The sequence below is a fragment of the Cyclopterus lumpus genome, chromosome 14 (genome assembly GCF_009769545.1).
Source record: "Cyclopterus lumpus isolate fCycLum1 chromosome 14, fCycLum1.pri, whole genome shotgun sequence".
NCBI classification, from domain to species: Eukaryota; Metazoa; Chordata; class Actinopteri; order Perciformes; family Cyclopteridae; genus Cyclopterus; species Cyclopterus lumpus.
Window position 1 is genome coordinate 11,425,135 of NC_046979.1, and position 17,825 is coordinate 11,442,959.

General features: G+C 42.0%; 3 protein-coding genes across 4 annotated transcripts; 2 read left to right on the forward strand and 1 right to left on the reverse strand.

The window, feature by feature from the left end:
• Positions 1-2,303: 2,303 nt before the first annotated feature.
• Positions 2,304-7,490, forward strand: LOC117742998 (thrombospondin type-1 domain-containing protein 1). Its single transcript, XM_034550710.1, has 7 exons — positions 2,304-2,374; positions 3,198-3,592; positions 3,701-4,361; positions 5,253-5,414; positions 5,575-5,992; positions 6,075-6,612; positions 6,707-7,490. The coding sequence occupies exons 1-7, from the start codon at positions 2,323-2,325 to the stop codon at positions 7,337-7,339; spliced, it is 2,859 nt and encodes a 952-aa protein (XP_034406601.1). The 5' UTR covers positions 2,304-2,322; the 3' UTR covers positions 7,340-7,490.
• A 277-nt stretch (positions 7,491-7,767) lies between these two features.
• si:ch211-287a12.9 (fibrinogen-like protein 1) lies at positions 7,768-10,487 on the reverse strand. Its single transcript, XM_034550509.1, has 9 exons — positions 10,406-10,487; positions 10,226-10,324; positions 9,707-9,974; positions 9,399-9,558; positions 9,152-9,249; positions 8,927-9,015; positions 8,715-8,840; positions 8,558-8,622; positions 7,768-8,302 (listed from the first exon to the last, which is right to left on the reverse strand). Exons 1-9 carry the CDS (start codon positions 10,409-10,411, stop codon positions 8,122-8,124), a joined length of 1,092 nt encoding a protein of 363 aa, XP_034406400.1. The 5' UTR covers positions 10,412-10,487; the 3' UTR covers positions 7,768-8,121.
• Positions 10,488-11,501: 1,014 nt separating this feature from the next.
• Positions 11,502-17,607, forward strand: tpte (transmembrane phosphatase with tensin homology). Of its 2 annotated transcripts, XM_034550988.1 has the most exons (19): positions 11,502-11,949; positions 12,268-12,358; positions 12,474-12,554; positions 12,654-12,701; positions 12,808-12,969; positions 13,411-13,530; positions 14,436-14,535; positions 14,686-14,749; positions 14,882-14,946; positions 15,111-15,171; positions 15,259-15,340; positions 15,657-15,745; positions 15,876-15,937; positions 16,033-16,113; positions 16,442-16,547; positions 16,639-16,736; positions 16,816-16,911; positions 17,009-17,079; positions 17,174-17,607. In XM_034550988.1, exons 2-19 carry the CDS (start codon positions 12,312-12,314, stop codon positions 17,274-17,276), a joined length of 1,536 nt encoding a protein of 511 aa, XP_034406879.1. In that variant the 5' UTR covers positions 11,502-11,949; positions 12,268-12,311; the 3' UTR covers positions 17,277-17,607. The 2 variants fall into 2 exon arrangements, with proteins under 2 accessions (XP_034406879.1, XP_034406880.1); XM_034550989.1 differs by lacking the exon at positions 12,268-12,358.
• The last annotated feature ends 218 nt before the right edge of the window (positions 17,608-17,825 follow it).

Genomic DNA, 17,825 nt, shown 5'->3' on the forward strand with positions numbered 1-17,825 from the left:
ATTATATATCCAGCTGTTGGAGTTCACATATTTCTTCATGTAGTCACTTTCCTCTGATGACCCAGGTGCCTGCCGGTGAGTGGTCCGCGGATACTCGGTCATGTGAGCTGCCGCTTGAAATGTAATGCACTTCTATTCATGGTGTTACGGTACGAGGGTTTATACAGCCCAAAAAGCATAGAGAGAGACCTATTCCCAAGCAATAATTTGTCCAATTTGATATAACAAATCTGAAACAACAGCAGAGCAGACCGTTGAAGGATCTGCTATACAACTTGTTCAAATATTAGGAAGGTATGAATAGCATTATTTATTTTGAGCTACTTTGTGTTTATTTTTCTCAAAAATTGTACAGTAAAATCTCATGAGAATAACCATGGACACAGCAGAGGTCCTCAGCAATCCAGTGGAAATAGAATGCAACCTTTTAAGGAGCTGCTTTAATAACAGTTAAAATATCGGGCAATTATGAATATCATCATTTCATTTGAGCCGACTTTGCCTTTAATTTTCACAAAATCTGTACAGTAAAATCTCATTAAAATAGACATGAACATAGCAGTGGACCTCATGAACAACAATCTAGTGGAAATAGAATATAACCTTTTAAGGATCTGCTAATATTGTGAAATTATGAATATTATTATTGAATTTCGACAAATCATTGCTTAAATATGGGTCTATCTCGGTGTATTTTGGGCTGCACAAGCCCTCGTACCGTAACACCATGAATAGAGGTGCATTACATTTCAAGTGGCGGCTCACTTGACTGAGTATCCGCGGATGCCGGCTCGCATGACCGCAGTCTGCGGTGATAACAATCTCTTTATTACTTGTATACAGTATAATGCCATTTTTAAACAGCAGGACAGGAATGGGTCTGTCCTTTGTGCTTTTGTTTTGGCCCTTGCCTGTAGCAAAACATCTTCTTGTATATAAATGAACCTGCATGCATGGGTTTTTCCGTATACTTGAGAACCAATATTTTAGAAATTGACACATGAGACAGTCTGCTACAATATCTAACAATTTCATCAAAGAAGTTCAGGACACAATTGTAAGAACAACTTGTTTCATTTTGCATAATGTTCCTCTGTAAACACAGTTAAAAAGGAACTTGAGAAACGGGTTATGCATCTTAGTAAAGGTGATTGTTTGATACAAAAGGCTATACATATTTGTTTAACACATTTCCTCATTTATATTTATCGCTGAATTGCTTCCTGAAAAAGCCTATTGGTTAGTTCACCGCTGCACAGTTGTCTTGACTGTGCTTGTACGTTTTGGGAAGAAACAACAGCCAGTGGTGGATAATATTCCATCCGCCCCGCTGCTGACCGTGAAGTGACTGTGAGCGGATCGCGCACGCGCTCGGTCACCGGCGCGCGCCTCTTCAGAACTCAGTTGGGTCCAAGACGCTGGTCCCGCTGACAGACTGTCATTATTAGTAGCATCAGTTTCAACCAGCACATGGAGGGACTGTTGTTGTCGGTTGACGTGTTGGACAATCGGAAGGGACGTATGCTGTGCTGAGTCGACAACACATGTAAGTAAAAAGCTTTATGGTCCACCTGAAAGCAAAGAGGGTTGTGGACAGATGCGTCCGAGATGTTAAACTTACACTTGGTCTAAGCACTAGAAAGCCTACACTAAAACCCAGGTTTAGAACCATGGATACGCTTCATATTTGTGGAGACATTTATTATGTATTATATATTCAAAAGAAAGTCAAATTTTATAGATTCAGCCTTCTTTGTCGCGAAGCACGGATAATTTTGAGATGAGTATTAAATAGTTGACTATTAAACTCTTCACCTAAGAATAAATATTAGGCACACTTTGTGATCCAGCTATAGGGTGCATTCAAGTAGCGTAATGTACTGATTTAAGTTGTGCGATGATCATAGACTGTATATGCAGTCTATGATCCGTGCTATGTGCAAAGTAAACCACTATGCTGCGATTTGAATGGGAGTGTGAAATACAGGCAGCAGCCTGCTGCCAGAAATATTGTTGAAAGTCTACATTTCTAAGGACACAGTAGAGAAAAAATAAGTGAACAATTTGCAGGCAACCAAACAACAAGGATTTGGCACTACTTCATAAATATTTGTTATGGACTGCTTCATAACTCAGAGCTTCATGCTGCAGCCTTCCTGTTTGACCTCAGATCAGTGCACTACATCTTCCAAGTCTGATTCTGTCTGACGCACTCTTGGTTGTTGCCTGCTGCCTTCTTGTGGCCTCTGATTTGTAGAGGTTAGGGATGGTGGAAGAGGACGGTCATGTGGTGAAGGAGAATACCGAGGCACGGACATCGGAATGCCACAGGCTGTCTCACTGCTGCCCTTTCTGCTGGCACTCATGGGATATGGTGAGTGTCACCAGACAATCTTAATATACAACTGCATGTTTAAAAAAGGCTGGCGGGATCATTGATTTTGAATTCACTTAACTTAACTTACATGTGCTCTACCACCCTGGAGGCAAACGCAGAGGAATGAAGGGTGTAATGGAGGGTCAGCCGCTTCCTCTGCCCACACCCTCTTTGCTTTGGGAGGATGTGAGGTCTTCACAACAGGATTTACACACTAAACAGCACAATAGCTCTCAAAATAATGGCTGCTGATAGGCCTATTGCAATTTAACTGGATGCCACCTGGACATGGGAAATACTATATAAATAGACCTTTACATCGTTTGTTGTTAGATAATTGTGCATGGGATTTTGGTGTCATAAATCATGATGCACAATTGCTATGTTGTCAAGAGTGACACAACATATCATATTTATCCCAGATTGATTTCTAAAATGTGTGTCAACTAAAAATGACAGTTCCTATTATACTACTATACAGTCCAAACATTAAGTAGACAACTTAACATATTGTCCAGACCTAAACCGATATTAGGACATATCAATTATAGAACATGTCAAGTTATTGAATCACTGCAGTAAACTGAGTCAGAAACACACCTATATAGCCACAGTAACAGCTTGCAAAGTCACATCAAGAAAAACAAAAACAATGAAAAAGCAGATGGACAAAAAGCAGCCGATATAAATAGACACAGACACACAGACAAAACAATCTGTGAGACTAAATATTATCCATAGTGTACATATACTCAGAAAGATGCTTGTACAACAGTCTTTCTCTTTGCCTTATCTGACTTCTGTTCATCCTTTCCTGTAGCTTTTGCAGGGCTCAATATCTGGCCCTCCTTCCACGTTGCCCTTAGCAACGCCAGTGTATTTGTGGACTTCAGCACAAAATCCAACAGCAGCACCATCCGCAATACAAGCCTTTCTCTGATCAACACGGAAACCAACACCACCCTTCTGACCAGGACCATCTCCGACATCCAATCGGCCGGTAGGGTGGAGTTCAACTGTTCTTGCTTCCTGTATGCAGGAACTTTCCGGTTCCTGCTGAAGCAGACCAGCATCACTGCTGCTTCTCATGCTAATGACACACAGGACATTAGCGCACAGAGCACTACCTGGTGGTGGAGCTCAGAGCTGCAGGTGCAGTGGCCCACCTTTCACATCGCTGTGGAAAGGGCCGGAAACCACTCAGGATCATTTCAGGCAAGAAGAAAAGACCTCAAACTTTAATCACTAAGGTTTGTGCTGCAGAACGAGGACCAGAGTGATTAATATGCCTCTCTCTCTGTCTCTCTTTCTCTCTCTCTCCAGGTTGGGATAGCCACTAATGAACACTTTCAGGCGTGCTCCAGGGGCATTGACGCGGCTCTCTTCTTGGAAGTCAGCTACATAGAGTACAACCAGATAGGGCGAATCAGCATCGACAAGGTCCAAGCCCGCACACGACACCCAATCAAACCCCTCCGTTCCCAGAGTGTCGAGCTGTCCTGCGCCTTCCCCTTCACAGAAAGAGACTTCATACGAGTGGCTTTACGGTCTCCTCATGAAGCACAGGATGTGAAGAGCTCTGGGCCGCTGTACCTGTCCCGCATCTTCTCCTATAAGCTGCTGGTGGAAAATACCAACGCTTACAGGAGTGGTTGCGAAGGAACTATGACTGTTAAACTGATAACTCCACCGTGTGCTCACATCAATGGGAAGGTTTTACTGTATAAGGATGCAGGTGCTACGAGAGGGATTGCAGTTTCACCTGGGATGGAAGCAGGTGAAACAGCACTGATGGGGTTGGGACCAGAGGAGCCCTCTTCACCCCCGTTGGCCTTTAACTGGCTGACCCAGGGAGAGAACGAGACAGAATTCAACTGTTCTGTGTTTTACACTGGAAGGAACAAGTACTGCTTTCGCTTTGTTCTCAACTTCAGTCGCTCCCCGAGTCCTGCACAGACCTGTTTGGTGGTTCACAGAAGTGCAGGTGAGATTTAATAGATCGAGACATTCTCATTGGGCAGTCAATAGGTAAATAATGGCTTAATTAAGGAGTGGGCAGAGGGCTTTCTTTATAGGGGACATGTTTGACCGGCCAGAATATGAAAAGCACAGGTGTTCAACTTAAAATGAATAATGACTGAATTATTTTTAGTTGCTTTGCTTTCTGGGTCATGATGTTGTGTCTGCTTGCTCATTGTCGCGCCGTCATTCAATATTTATAAATAGCAATATCCTTTTGAGATAGAACATTGCATCATAAAAAAAGATTTCATCCTCATACGATTGTTTTTCATGAAAATCAAACTTTGAGAAGCGAACATAAAGACCACATCACTAATCGCTATTTCAAGGCATGACTGAAACATTCACCTTTTGTGTTTGTTTTTGAGGTGGAGGATGACCTCTTATTTCTCAACTGCATAACAAGATCACACTTAACGTTTGTACATGATCTTGCACTCTACTGTAACTAATCTCATAATGTCACATTATACTGAAGTGTCATTATACTGAAGTGTATATAGGCAACACCAAATTGAAGGCCATCTACTAATTAGTAAATAATAACTAATAATAAACCATTGCACTCTCACATTATAAATATTCAAATGCATTTGTTGCTGTGTCCTCACTTTGTCTATTTTGGGGATGAAGCATTAACTGATTGGTGTCATGTGATTTGATGGTTGCTCTTTTTCAGCTCCATGTAGAAGGGTCTTATTTATTATACTTCTACTGGCTTTTTATTCCCTCAAAATGACCGTAGAATTGCATGACATTGATATTAGCAGCACATAATTAAGGCTTGCACAATTACTTATTTATCTGCAATTTATTTTAATTTATTACTATTTTGTATATATTTTTTCTGCAGAGTCATGGGGCTCATGGCTGCCCTGGAGTGTGTGCAGTGTGAGCTGTGGAGAGGGGGTGAGGGAACGAGTGCGTGAGTGTTTGCTGCCCTCAGGTGTGGGAGGGATGCAGTGTACTGGCATGGTGAAGGAACAGTCCCTCTGCTCGCTGGAGGACTGTGTCGGTCAGTCTTTCCATCCCTTATCTCTTTTTCCAGTTTTACTCTCTCTGTCCCTTGATTTTTACTTGCTCATTTTTCCTGAACTTTCTCTTCGTCAAAAAACTAGATGTGCTTTGAGCATACTGCACATATTAACATAACTGTCTCCCTTTCTTGCTCCTAGTGTTGCCCACTCCTTCTCCATCCCTCACCCCTGGGGCTGTCGGACTTGCCCCTCTGGGTGGTAACATGGTCGTGGTGGCTGGTATCTCCCTCTGCCTGGCTGTGATTCTGGCTACGGTTCTGGTGACTTTGTGGAGAAAGCTTTGCAAGACCCCTCAGTGCAGCTCTGTACGCAGAGGCTCCATGCATTCCCCTGGAGGGCGCAAGCTCTCTGATGAGGCGTCCATTTTTGGCCACAGCCTCCAAAGACCCAGCCTGTCTGACGGCCATGGCCAACCGGGGGGCATAGCTGTGGGTGTAGCCCAGAAAGACAGGCCTTCCCTGGGTCAGCTTCTCTCACAGACCCCGGTGATTCCTCTCTCACAGGACCCAGAAAGGCTGTCCCCTACAGGTCAGAAGATGATGCCACCAATATTTGGGTATGTTTAGATTATGTTTTACATTATTGTCAACGTCTTCTGTCACTCCACAGTCTTATAAATGACAATATTGTCTATCTAGGTACCATTTGGCTCAGCAGCAGTTGAAAGAAATGAAGAAGAAAGGGTTAAAGGAGGCAACACAGATGTACCATGTCTCTTCAAGCCCAGTCCATGACACTGTGTTAGGGACATCTGCTTCACCCACAAACTCCTCCATTCCTACACCAAGTGGATTTGCTCATCCCACACTCTCCGTGGGCCTCCAGGAAGACACTAACTACAATCATTTTCAGATTGCAACTCCCTTTTCTGAGTTGCCATTGCAGACTTCTAGGTTCACGCCGGACAGACTGAGTCCCAGAGTGGAGCTTGTCTTGGGTCCTTCTGCTCGTGCAAGTGGGGGCAGCTCAAAATGGCGTGACCGCACTGCTGACTGGGTGGAGATGGTAGAGAGAAGTGGGTTTGCAGGTCTCAGAGGAGGAGGAGTAGATGCAGGGAAGGCAAACTCCTTTAATACAAATCCAAATTTCCGCCGGACCTCCAGTTTTAATGACACCAAACCCCAACCTCGATCCTCTGGACACTGCAGACCGTTTAGAGAAAGGAGTCTGACCCAGGTCAACTATCCAGCTTTATTCATGCGTTCATATGTATTTATATATTGTAGATAATGTTTCTTAATTAACATAGATAATACATTGTCCTTTTCAGGTTGGATCTCGGACCCTTCCTGAAGGAAGTTGTTGGAATAAAGCAGGACGGCAGCCATACAGCTCTTACCCCATTCCAGAGCACGGGGCCCTAGAGTGGGCTAAATCCAGACCCCAGATAAATTACCAGAGGCAGCCTTGGATAGAGACAGCTTCTCCTTCTTACAACAATGAACTCAAACACATAGGAACCAAAACCAACAGCATTTCAGCATCAGCGAAACATGCGGATGCAGAAGTCAGTGGCTCTCAGGATAGGCAAAGGAGTGGTGAGGCAGGAGGTGGAGAGGGAATCTCAGGGATCGGGGGTCCAGCCGCGAGGCCTGCCAGCCTGAGTGTGGATCGGGCAGAGCGTGCTGAGCAGAACTGGAACCGTCGTGGGCCATCGCCTATCCAGAGGAACATCCTGGCCCGGAAATTAAAGGACGCTCAGTCGTACTCCGGGGTCAAGGGGCGGCAGCGCAGCTCCACCTTCAGTGTATCGGCCTCGGAGCAGAGGAAAGGTCGCTGCCACTCTCTGCCCATGTCTGGAGGTTATGGCAGCAGTGGTGTCCCCCCCTACAGGCTGAGTGAGGCAGAGCAGAGGATGTTGGACCTAGATCTGTCCTCAGCATATGTGGGCGAAGAGGTGTAGAGGTTTGTAGTACCAGGGAGGAATTTCTATTGCTAATTACATTCATTCCTAACCTAATCCTCTCTGCCATATCTGTGACGTGATCCTGAGACACACATATCAATGAAGATTGTATTGTATGTTTGAGATTTTGGAAGTTTGCTTATATATAAGGGAGAGAGAAAAACACCATTTTATTTTTGTTATAAATAACGTTTTTTTTCATAGATTTTTTTGTATTTGAATTGTTTAATTTTTCTAAATTTTCTATGCATTATGATTTAACATATGATCTTTGTCGGTTTCTTTGTGTATCAACTACTGGGGCAGTATTTACCATAATAAGTGATATGGCCTTGTCCCTACATCTGTGTGCAATGTGGAGTTCTTGTCAATGACCGCATTAAAAACAGTACACAGGACAGGTTAGTCTTCTTGTTCTACATTCCTGAATGTGCTTATTTCATCATGCTGTGAAGTCCCATTGTATAACATTGTGCTGTTACTAAAGTCACTCTCACTGTGATGTTTACTGTTTAGTGATGTGTGACTGCAGTATGCAGGTGTATGAACATCAGGGAAGCATTGTGGCTGAGATGCTGTTTGTTTTATTGTTTGAGTAATATTATACACTTAATAGAAAGCAGTGCTTACTGGAAAATAGTACTGTTCCGTCAACATTTGATTATGGTTTTAAATGATAAAACAAAGGTTGAAGTTCAAATACAAAGAATTTAAACACATCAGTCTTTCCCCTCATTTTTCATTCTGGATCACACAAGGGAATATGAAGCCTGCCATTTTTAAATTTCCCCTGCTCCACTGCCCGTGACATCCAAGAAAACCAGAGGCCGCACCTTCATGGTGGTGTGTCTGAGGGAATACCAAAGGCCTTTCCAGGTCCCCCACACCACACCATTATCATTCGGGCCCTTGTACTTCCCTTTGCGGTAGAACCTCCCATTTAGGTTGGCTGCATGACATCTATAGATACAAAGCAAGTACACAATGTTAAGGATGCTACATTTTCCTGAAGACAAAGTGAAGCAATTGCTTTGTGTTTTAAATGTAATTGATTTTTTTATCAAGGAGAGCAAAACTCAGTAGAGAAATTCTAACTTTATTCCTCTAAATATGAAAATCCAGAAATATGGTCATGCTTGTGCAAAATTCCGGCAGAAGGAAGATAACGCACAGAGCAATAGTGATACACACTAGGTTTTATTTGAAAGGTCTCACCTGTTGTACCACCAACCTGCCAGATTCTCCTCAGCGCAGCTGCCCTGAAGGTAGCGGTCATTGTCCTGTCAATGACCATCATCACTGTTATCACAGTCATCATTTGCACATTGTCAGCAGAACATGATATATGGGGAGAAATGGATAGCGGGCGAACCTGATCTCTGGTGCTGAACTGCATCCCGCTGAGGCAAGCAGACCACTGCTCCACCATCCCCCCACTACCAGTCAGAGCGTCTCCAGCTTTCCCACTATACACCCCATACTGGAGACGATACTTATCCTGGAATAGGCATTAAGGGATGTATTGTATGTTGGGAATCACATTGACTTCTGAGACCAACAGAACTGTAAAACTGTTTATCTTACGGCCTCATCTGTGATCTTGAAGTTCTCATAAAATGCATAACTTCTCTGTCCATCCCAGTCCATTAGATCTATCTTTACCAGGTTCTTACCTTCAGGGCAAGGAAATGTAGGCACGAAATAAGAAGAAGAAAAAACAGCAAACCCGGCAGAACATTACAGAAAAAGATATTTCAAAATAAAATACTGCTTTTTAAAATTGATTCTGGGATTTAAATCATATCTGACCTTCTGAGAGGAGCGAATGCATGTGCTCATTCCCCAACCAAAACTCATCATTCCACAGTTTGAAGTCACCAAAGCCATCTCTGTAGTCTACCCAGTCTCTAGAAAGAGAATTAGGCACATATATTACCTCACATGAAACAGCTCACCCACACAACACCTACACTGTAATATGATGCTTTGCAAAGATTTTAATATTAATATTTAATATTACCATATAGTAGGCTACATTCTTTGCTTAATTAAATACCTGCTGAAGTCCACTTTTCCATGCCGACGTCTCTGAAACACCGTCCAGCCTCCCCCATCCTCCATGTCACAGTAGGCCAAAAAAGGTTCCTGGTGTAATTTGGGTCTGATGCGATAGAAACCGCTTGGTGGTCTCAGTCGGTCAAACAGCTCAGAGCAGTCTAGGAAGATAGCATTGAAAAGGCTGTAAAGATAGCTCTGGTAAGATATCCTTACCATTCAACTCACTTATTGGATGTTCCAAATTCTTAAAATAGACACAAAACTAAATGATTATTATTATTATCATTATAAATTATTGTTGCTTACCTTTGTCATAGACAATCAAATTGCCTCCAGGTGGAAGCGGTACAATCTGTGTCCTGTTAGAGCTGTCTAATGCCCCACTGCTGCTGTGGTTTACACCAGGGGCAGTGTCAGTTTCAGCTTTAGTATTAGCCAAAGCAGGTTGAAATGGCCAGAAGTGTTTGTGCTTCTGCAAGTACTCAACCTGCCAATTCCCGATAAAGAGTCTATTCTCCAGTTTCCTTATGCTGCGCTTGAGAGCAGCAACCTCTGGCCCACACGATTCCAGAGCCTTCAATGAGGAAAAGCAATTTCAAGTTAAACATGACATTTCTACACTCGTTTTAATACTAGACGGGCCAGCAAAAGCAAAGGGCCGCACCTAGAGCAGGTATTTATTAAACATATTTGATTCATCATGACTCTGGACTTTCTAGAAATGATCGTTTTTTTACAGCACTGCCTGCAATTTATGCTTTTTGAACCCAATGTTTTAAAATAAAGATACAGAAGCCCTTAACAAGTATAGGATAAGCTACATACAGACAATGGTGTGGAAGAGGCCATGGTTGGGCACACCAGAGCCAACAACAGCAGCACTGCCATGACTTTTGGGAAAAGGTCCTTTGCTTCTATACCAGTCTGAAATTTTAGACACAATAAGATACAACAAACACTACAATTCTTCAAACGTTCTTCAAAGTATCTGCGCCACAAGCCTACCTTCATTGCACGAAGCCTCCCCTTGTTTGCTCGAGGTTCAGTGTTCTTTTCCTCTAAAAATGTGTCAGTACATTATTTATAGGCTTGGCCGGTTCTGCCTGGTCCACATTAGCGGATCCAGATTTGACCAACCTTGCCAAACCCTAAACTCCAGCCAGTTTGACGCTTTCCTTCTCCATCATAAACTAGGTATTTGGGAAGAGTAGCTGATCCCAGACCTGCAAATGTTCACATGGAAGGACTCCATTTCTTAAATAAGAAGTACTGCCCTTTAAATTTTTTTTAAATTTTGTTTCCTTTCAAATTTTATTAAACAAAATCATTCTAAAAAAATGTGTATGTATTAATCCATGTTAATAGAACATGGTGTCTTTATTAAACAGAAATCAAAGTGACCCTTATACAGTGGGTTCAGTTGAACATGTGGGTAAACAAGCCTTCAAAAGTCACTCCTACATGTTAAAAAGAAAAGTGTCAGGACATTGATTCCAAGTAGGCTAATGGATCAGAAAGAATAAAGAAAGTGAAAGTGGACGTTCCTGTATGTGTACAATAAACTTAGTATATTCTAATCACATGCTATAAAAAGAGTTCAGCAACCAAGTACAGAGAAAAGGGGATTTAGGAGGAGATGTTGAAAGCCTGATCATCATTTTTGTCCCTTTTGAATATAGCCTTTCTTGACTTTGTTTTTAAGCTCGTAGAAACCCAGATAAAAGAGTAGTTCAATACGGTTATTGTTCTGTGTCAGACTGCAGCGTCTTTTACATGTAATGTAGGATTTTGCCAAAGTTGGACTTTTCTTTAATGGTTCACCTTTAACTGAATATATATATATATATATATACCTATATATACGTTTAACTGAATATATCTATATACATATAGATATATTTTTCCACAAATACAAATTATTATTGCAAATAAAAAGCGATCGTCCAACACAACGTTGACACCATAACGTTATAAATGCGTTTGCAGCTCAACTTTGAACACGCGTTTAATTAAAACCAGATGTTTCAGAGGAGGAGGGAGGCGTGAGAGAGAGACAGAGAGAGAGAGGGGGCTGCAGCTCCAGACGGGACGGGACGGGACGGGACGGGTACGGTAAGGCTCGGAACAGACGACGCGTCACATCGGTTCTCAGGCGGAAAGATGTGTAACGATTAACTAGGAGGAAGGGGGGAAAGGGCTGAGCGTTTTTCACTGAGCTCCAGGAAGTCCGAAACCGCTACGTTTGCAAAAAAAAAAAAAAAACTCAAGAGCAACAGTGGATGGAGAGAAAAGAAAAAAAAACTCTACCCGGTTAACCTTTGAACCGTCGTCCTTTGTCCTCACGAGAAGAAGTCACAAGACAAACTCCCCGTATACTTTCACGAATGACAGTCCCAGCTGTAAGCAGGCGGCGAGAGTGCATCTCTTGGTTTCGACGGATAAACAAACTGTTGCAGGAGAAGAAGGGACTGTGGGAAGGAGGGCTCTCAGCCCAGAGGAGCTGAGACTGTTTGTGTGCTTGAATCCTGTGACTTTCAGTTTTCTTCGAGGTAACATTGAATTGTCTGTAGCACTTTTTCTTTTCTTTTTTTTTTCAAAGCAATTTGCAAATGTCTTGCTTGTGTGTTTAGTGTGGTTTTGTTTTGTTTTAGGGAGCACTAATGTATCCTGGATGCTGATTCTTTTAAAAAGTTTGATTCGAGTGTTTTTCTTTCTATCAAAGAGTGGATGTATGTGAAAGATGCAGCATTTTATATCAAGACGAGTTGGTAGTCCTCTGGCTCGTCTCTCTCATTTGTACATTAACTTTGGAGCGGCATGCTGAACAAGGGAGTTTAATCTTTCTCCGCTCTTGTTTTCAAATGCAGAAACCACACGCTCCGAACAAAGCCACAAGGAAGACCCACACACCATGTCCTCGGTCTATTTCAGTCCGGGGTCGGATTCAGGTGTAAATGGGTGCGGAATGCCATGTGTGCTGGGGCTTTTCCATGTGAATGTGGTGATGGTGTCTTTTCCGGCCTGCTTTTTTGTGTCTATCGTATCATGTTTATCTCATCTACCTGTCTGTTAGAAACGTTGCAAAGATGGAGGATGCTAAAGTGGAGATTGACGATGGAAAGGATGAAAGTATGGTCCCAGACACAACGTATCAGTAAGCGTACACGGGCTTGGACTGCACACAGTTTGGTATACAACATTTATATTCAGAAGGAGCATATTTAGTGGCAAAACTTTCTTTTATCCTTTGCAGCAATGTCCGGAAGAAGATTACACCTTTTGTTATGTCCTTTGGATTTCGGTAGGTCTGCTTTGGGAACTCCTTTTGGAGTATAATTGCCAATGCTGATTATTTCCATGCCATGTAGTGTTTGCTGATTATTAAGTGTATCTGTCTATTCGTCCAGTATTTTTGGCGTGATACTGATCCTAGTGGACTTTGTGCTGGTGATTGTGGACTTATCCCTGCCAGCCAAGAGCAGAGAGGTTGGCAATGCCTTGGAGGCCGTGTCCCTCACCATCTCATTCTTCTTTCTCGCTGACGTTCTCCTGCGGGTCTATGTGGAGGGGTGAGTGAGTAGAGCCCCTTCTAAAGCATACCTTTTTGTAATGTTTTGTTACTTATTTTTGGAAGGGGGATAATTCAGTCACTATTTTGTGGTGTGGCTGTATTGGATGGCAATATATTGTAAACTGCACCCAGTATTTTCCATTTGGTTTACACATGCCTTCAGTTATCTCTTGCTAGTAAATGTGAGTTCAAGAAATGTTTTAAAAGAGTGAAGCAAACATCCCCGGAGTGCCCTGTCAGCTGAAATCAAGTATGATTAGCTGTTAAACAGGAAGTTCTGAAGAGGAAGCTTGACAGGAAATGTATGACATGTACAGGGCTGTTTCCTTGGGACATAATGAGTGTCACTGATTTTAAATGCTTTCTCCTACAGTAATGTGAGTTTCAGACGCACACTAGATGTTGCACGTTACTTGTCTCATGTTGTGTCTTTTTATAGGTTCAAAGTCTACTTCAGCTCCAAGCTGAACATCGTAGACGCTTGTGTTGTGGTCGTCACGCTGGTGGTCACCATGATCTACACCTTCTCTGACCTGTCGGGAGCCAGCCTCATCCCCAGGTACTTCCCTCTACATCGCCAGCTAACACTAGAAGTGGCTCACACAGTTAATAATAATAATAATAATAATGCATTTAATTTATATAGCGCTACAGTTGTTGCGTGCATTTGTAGTGGATTGTTGGGTGCATTTGTAGTGGATAAAGAATTTCGAAGCTGGAGATTCATTTGAAATGATCCTCAAATTGATGTTCTGCTGATTTAAAAATGCACTCATAGTCCACCTACACAGGTGTTTTCACTTATGTGGCCTGATTAGACTCAGGACTGTGTGCAAACTGTGCTTGGTTAACGTCTCTTTCCTACTCCTGTTTGTGTTGCACCTGCTGGTGTGTGACCAGTTACGTCTCTGTCCAAAGAGTAGTTCCCAGCTTCCACCTGATTGAAAACACCTGTGGGTGTGCAGGACTATTATTTAATTTCATAAAGCCTATGTCCAGTAGGAATTACCAAATCTTGGGGACCCTTTCAGTACATCAAAATAATGTTTCCTGTAACTATGTTGCGAGCCTAAAGGCAATAATAATACTATTTCTGCAGTGGATTATTTTATAATGATTTTAAGAGATTTTTCATATCAAGCAGAGCATTTCATAAAATTATATTTAGTTTATTCTCAGAGTGAACAATATACAATCAATACAGGGAACATCAACACTATATTTTTTTGCATTTTGAGTATAGGCCTACCGATATCTTAAAATATTTGAAGTAATGTAATATGTTCACCATATTGGCAAACATCAACATCACCCTACAATACTTACAAAAGAATTGGCTAATTAAAAAAAAAAAAAAAAAATTAAAAAAAAACATTAACCCCTAAAATAATGTCGCGTACATCATACTTGATGCCATTAGGCCGTTAATGTTTATATTTCTATTTTGTATTAATTCTTCATCAGGGTGGTGTCGTTCCTCCGTTTCCTGAGAATAATAATCCTGGTGAGGGTTTTCAGACTGGCCGCTCAGAGCAAAGAGTTGGAGAAGGTCACCAGGAGGATGGTAAGGTTGTTACCATGGATACGTAGTAAACTGTGAATCTCTAATGTAGTATAACGTTCACTGGAGTCTTTGCAGTGGTATAGAAATAGTTTGCATCAAGAGAGAAGAAAGATGTCTACTATTTCCTGGTAATTAACTTGTTTTTCTCAGGTTTCAGAGAACAAGCGGCGTTATCAAAAGGATGGATTTGACCTTGACCTTACCTATGTCACAGGTAGATGTTACATGTTGTTTAATGCCCCGAAAATACCATAAATGCATGTCAGAAAATGCATCTAGATGACTTTAAAAAAAAATGACACCATTTAAGCAATGGAACATTTGTTTGCATCTTTACCCACTTTAGACCGCGTCATCGCCATGTCTTTTCCCTCCTCTGGGAAGCAGTCGTTCTACAGGAATCCAATCAGGGTAATTCTGACACAACCAGGGTCCACGTTAGATAGCGTCACTAATCACTCACAATTCCAAAATTAATCCATTGTTACAAAGAACTTCCAACGTAAAGTAGACCCATAGACTTCTAAGTATTCACACCTGCACAGGAGTCTCAACCTATTCCTCTTTCTGTGTAGGAGGTGGCGAGGTTCCTAGACACTAAACATGAAGGCCACTATAAAGTTTACAACCTTTGCAGTAAGTTGGCACCTCCTCTCGTCACGTGCACTGCATTCCCCTTTTATGTAGTACACAAAACATGTTGATCTCATATTTTGTTTCCAGGTGAGAAAGGCTACGACCCCCAGTTCTTCCACTACAAGGTTGAGCGGGTGTTCATTGATGACCACAATGTCCCCTCATTGGAGTGAGTAACATTTTTCTGTTTCCTTCCACCCCTCCCATTCATTTGTAATTAAGTAATAATTCAGATTACAGATCTATGATAGCGTTTGTTGTTACTGTACTTACTATATTGATGCACTAGACCAACATTATTGACACTACCGTTATGACTGCTGGTGTCAATAACATTTATTTTTATTACAGGCATGTGTGCTGTCTTAGTATTCTGAGCTCATACAGAAACAAGATGTATTACCAACTACCGTCATGTGTTGTACAATAGTTTGCCAGCTTATCTCAAAGTCCTAATGTGTTGCCCACGACTGTATCTGTCTTAGGGACATGTTGAAATACACAGCAAATGTGAGGGAGTGGATGTCTGCTGATCCCAAAAACATCATCGCTATTCACTGTAAAGGAGGGAAAGGTGACGCCAAAGATCACGACTTGTTTCATTATCATTTTGTGAATTGTTTGACTTGAACAAAGACATTAGTTTGGTGTGCGGTTGCTTGAAATGAGTAAATGTCACACTTCCTCACTGCTCTCTTTCACAGGTCGCACAGGTACTTTGGTGTGCACCTGGTTTATTGACAGTGACCAGTTTGAGAGTGCAAAAGTATGTCTCTTTTAGTTTGACATTTGTTAAAGGAAGGGTTATTGAATCGTCAAAAAAAAAATCCTTCCTGATATTCATTTCTCTTTGTCCACCAGGACAGTCTGGAGTATTTTGGTGAGAGGAGGACAGACAAGAGTCAGAGCTCTAAGTTTCAGGGAGTGGAGACGCCCTCTCAGGTTGGAGCAAGATGCATGGAATAGAGGCATTTATCTAGAAATTTGACAATTTCAGGACTTTTAAAAAAAGTCTGACTGGCGCCTGCCAGAAATATTTAACTGTGGCTGGCAGAAGGTGTGAAAGCAAGAAATAGTGATGACTTACTTTTTACAAACAGGAACTTAAAATAGTTTGCAAGTTACTACAGTCCCCATTGGTAACCTCATTTACCATATATACTGTATATTCTATTTATTTGTATAATCTGCCATACATTTAGCTACGAACTAGTTTTCCGTACAAAACCACACACACTGTTTGAAGATGTTGCGTCTGTGTGAACCACAGAGCCGGTACGTGGGGTACTACGAGACCATGAAGACCAAGTTCAACAGGCGGCTGCCTCCACCTAAAAGCCTCATGATCAAGAGCATCCGCATCCACTCCATAGGAGGTGAACCCAGCAAACCATGTGACGTTATGCTTTACATAACTCTTTGGGTCTGTGTTAATATCTACTTGTTTGTTGTTTTGCTTTCACCCAGGTGTGGGTAAAGGTGATGGCAGTGATCTCAAGGTTAAGATAATTGTGAAGAAAGAGCTAGTATTTCAATGCGTGTGTGCCAAACGGGAAAACTGCACAGTGAGTCACACACTCGGCACATGCACTCATCGGGTCATACTGGTTTACTTGTTGAATGAGTGTGACTATTTTTTTTTAGGTATTTCCTGATGTGGGCAGTAATGCAACAGTCATCAGCCTGCAGAATGGGCCTGTGGTTGAAGGGGATGTGAAGGTCATGTTTGAATCCAGTGCTGTGAGTGCTTTCATTTACACCGACGAACTACATTATGCAAGTGAAGCTGGTGTTGAGCTTGAGTCTCGTGTGTGCGTGTGCGTGTCCTTTTCATCAGGGTCTTCCGAAAGGATACGAAGACGTTCCGTTCTACTTCTGGTTCAATACGTCTTTCATAGAGGACAACAGGTAAATCTCTGATGCATTGACTTATTTAGCTCTTGACTAGATAGTTTATCTATTGTGACATTAGTGCTGACTGAACTCTTCATTTCCTCCAAAGGCTGTTTCTTCCCAGAGAAGAGCTGGACAACCCACACAAGCCGAAGATGTGGGACCTGTACAAGGAGGACTTTGGCGTCACTATGCTCTTCTCAGAACCATAATAAAAGATGAAAAGGATTAAATGGCTTGTTAGTCGTACTTGTAATAATGGACAGCGAGCAGAAATTGGTAGATTGAACACTAACTCAAGAAATGAAGAGTTCATAGAGGCCTAACATGATTTATGTTCAAATGTTGCTTGAGCTTGAGGGTCATAAGTCCTCTATTGAATCACATCTTGTATACTGTAGTCTTGCTCTGATTAGAGCCGTGGCACTTAACTGAAATGTATAATGGAGGGGCGTGTGGAATAATTACCATTACGTGTCTACCACTGAATCTGTTTGTGTGGTGACTATTTTGGGTGTCCTAAAATAAACATTTGTACCTGATTTTATGATGCCGAGCAGTTGGGCTGTATGTCTTTGACAGTCCATTTGAGTCATGAACTACTTCCCAGTGTCAATCCCCTCTAGTCATTTTAAAACTAAAAGCACCATGTCTAGCTACTAAAGTGTTTAGTGACGAGACTCGGGTGGGAATGTTCTCAGGGAGAAAACCAGTTAACATGCCGAGACATTTCAGTTTCTGTAAGGGGATTGTCATCTGCA

What these genes read in the sequence shown, in the direction of transcription:
- si:ch211-287a12.9 (XM_034550509.1), bottom strand. An exon ending in GGAAAAGTGGACTTCAGCAG is followed by an intron (nt 9,250 to 9,398) that starts GTATTTAATTAA and finishes TTCTCTTTCTAG; the next exon opens with AGACTGGGTAGACTACAGAG. An exon ending in GCAGGTTGGTGGTACAACAG is followed by an intron (nt 8,303 to 8,557) that starts GTGAGACCTTTC and finishes TTGTATCTATAG; the next exon opens with ATGTCATGCAGCCAACCTAA.
- LOC117742998 (XM_034550710.1), top strand. Translation starts at nt 2,323, where the DNA reads ATGCCACAGGCTGTCTCACTGCTGCCCTTTCTGCTGGCACTCATGGGA. An exon ending in GCTGGCACTCATGGGATATG is followed by an intron (nt 2,375 to 3,197) that starts GTGAGTGTCACC and finishes CCTTTCCTGTAG; the next exon opens with CTTTTGCAGGGCTCAATATC. An exon ending in CTCGCTGGAGGACTGTGTCG is followed by an intron (nt 5,415 to 5,574) that starts GTCAGTCTTTCC and finishes TCTTGCTCCTAG; the next exon opens with TGTTGCCCACTCCTTCTCCA.
- tpte (XM_034550988.1), top strand. Translation starts at nt 12,312, where the DNA reads ATGTCCTCGGTCTATTTCAGTCCGGGGTCGGATTCAGGTGTAAATGG. An exon ending in GTTATGTCCTTTGGATTTCG is followed by an intron (nt 12,702 to 12,807) that starts GTAGGTCTGCTT and finishes CTATTCGTCCAG; the next exon opens with TATTTTTGGCGTGATACTGA. An exon ending in CACAATGTCCCCTCATTGGA is followed by an intron (nt 15,341 to 15,656) that starts GTGAGTAACATT and finishes TATCTGTCTTAG; the next exon opens with GGACATGTTGAAATACACAG.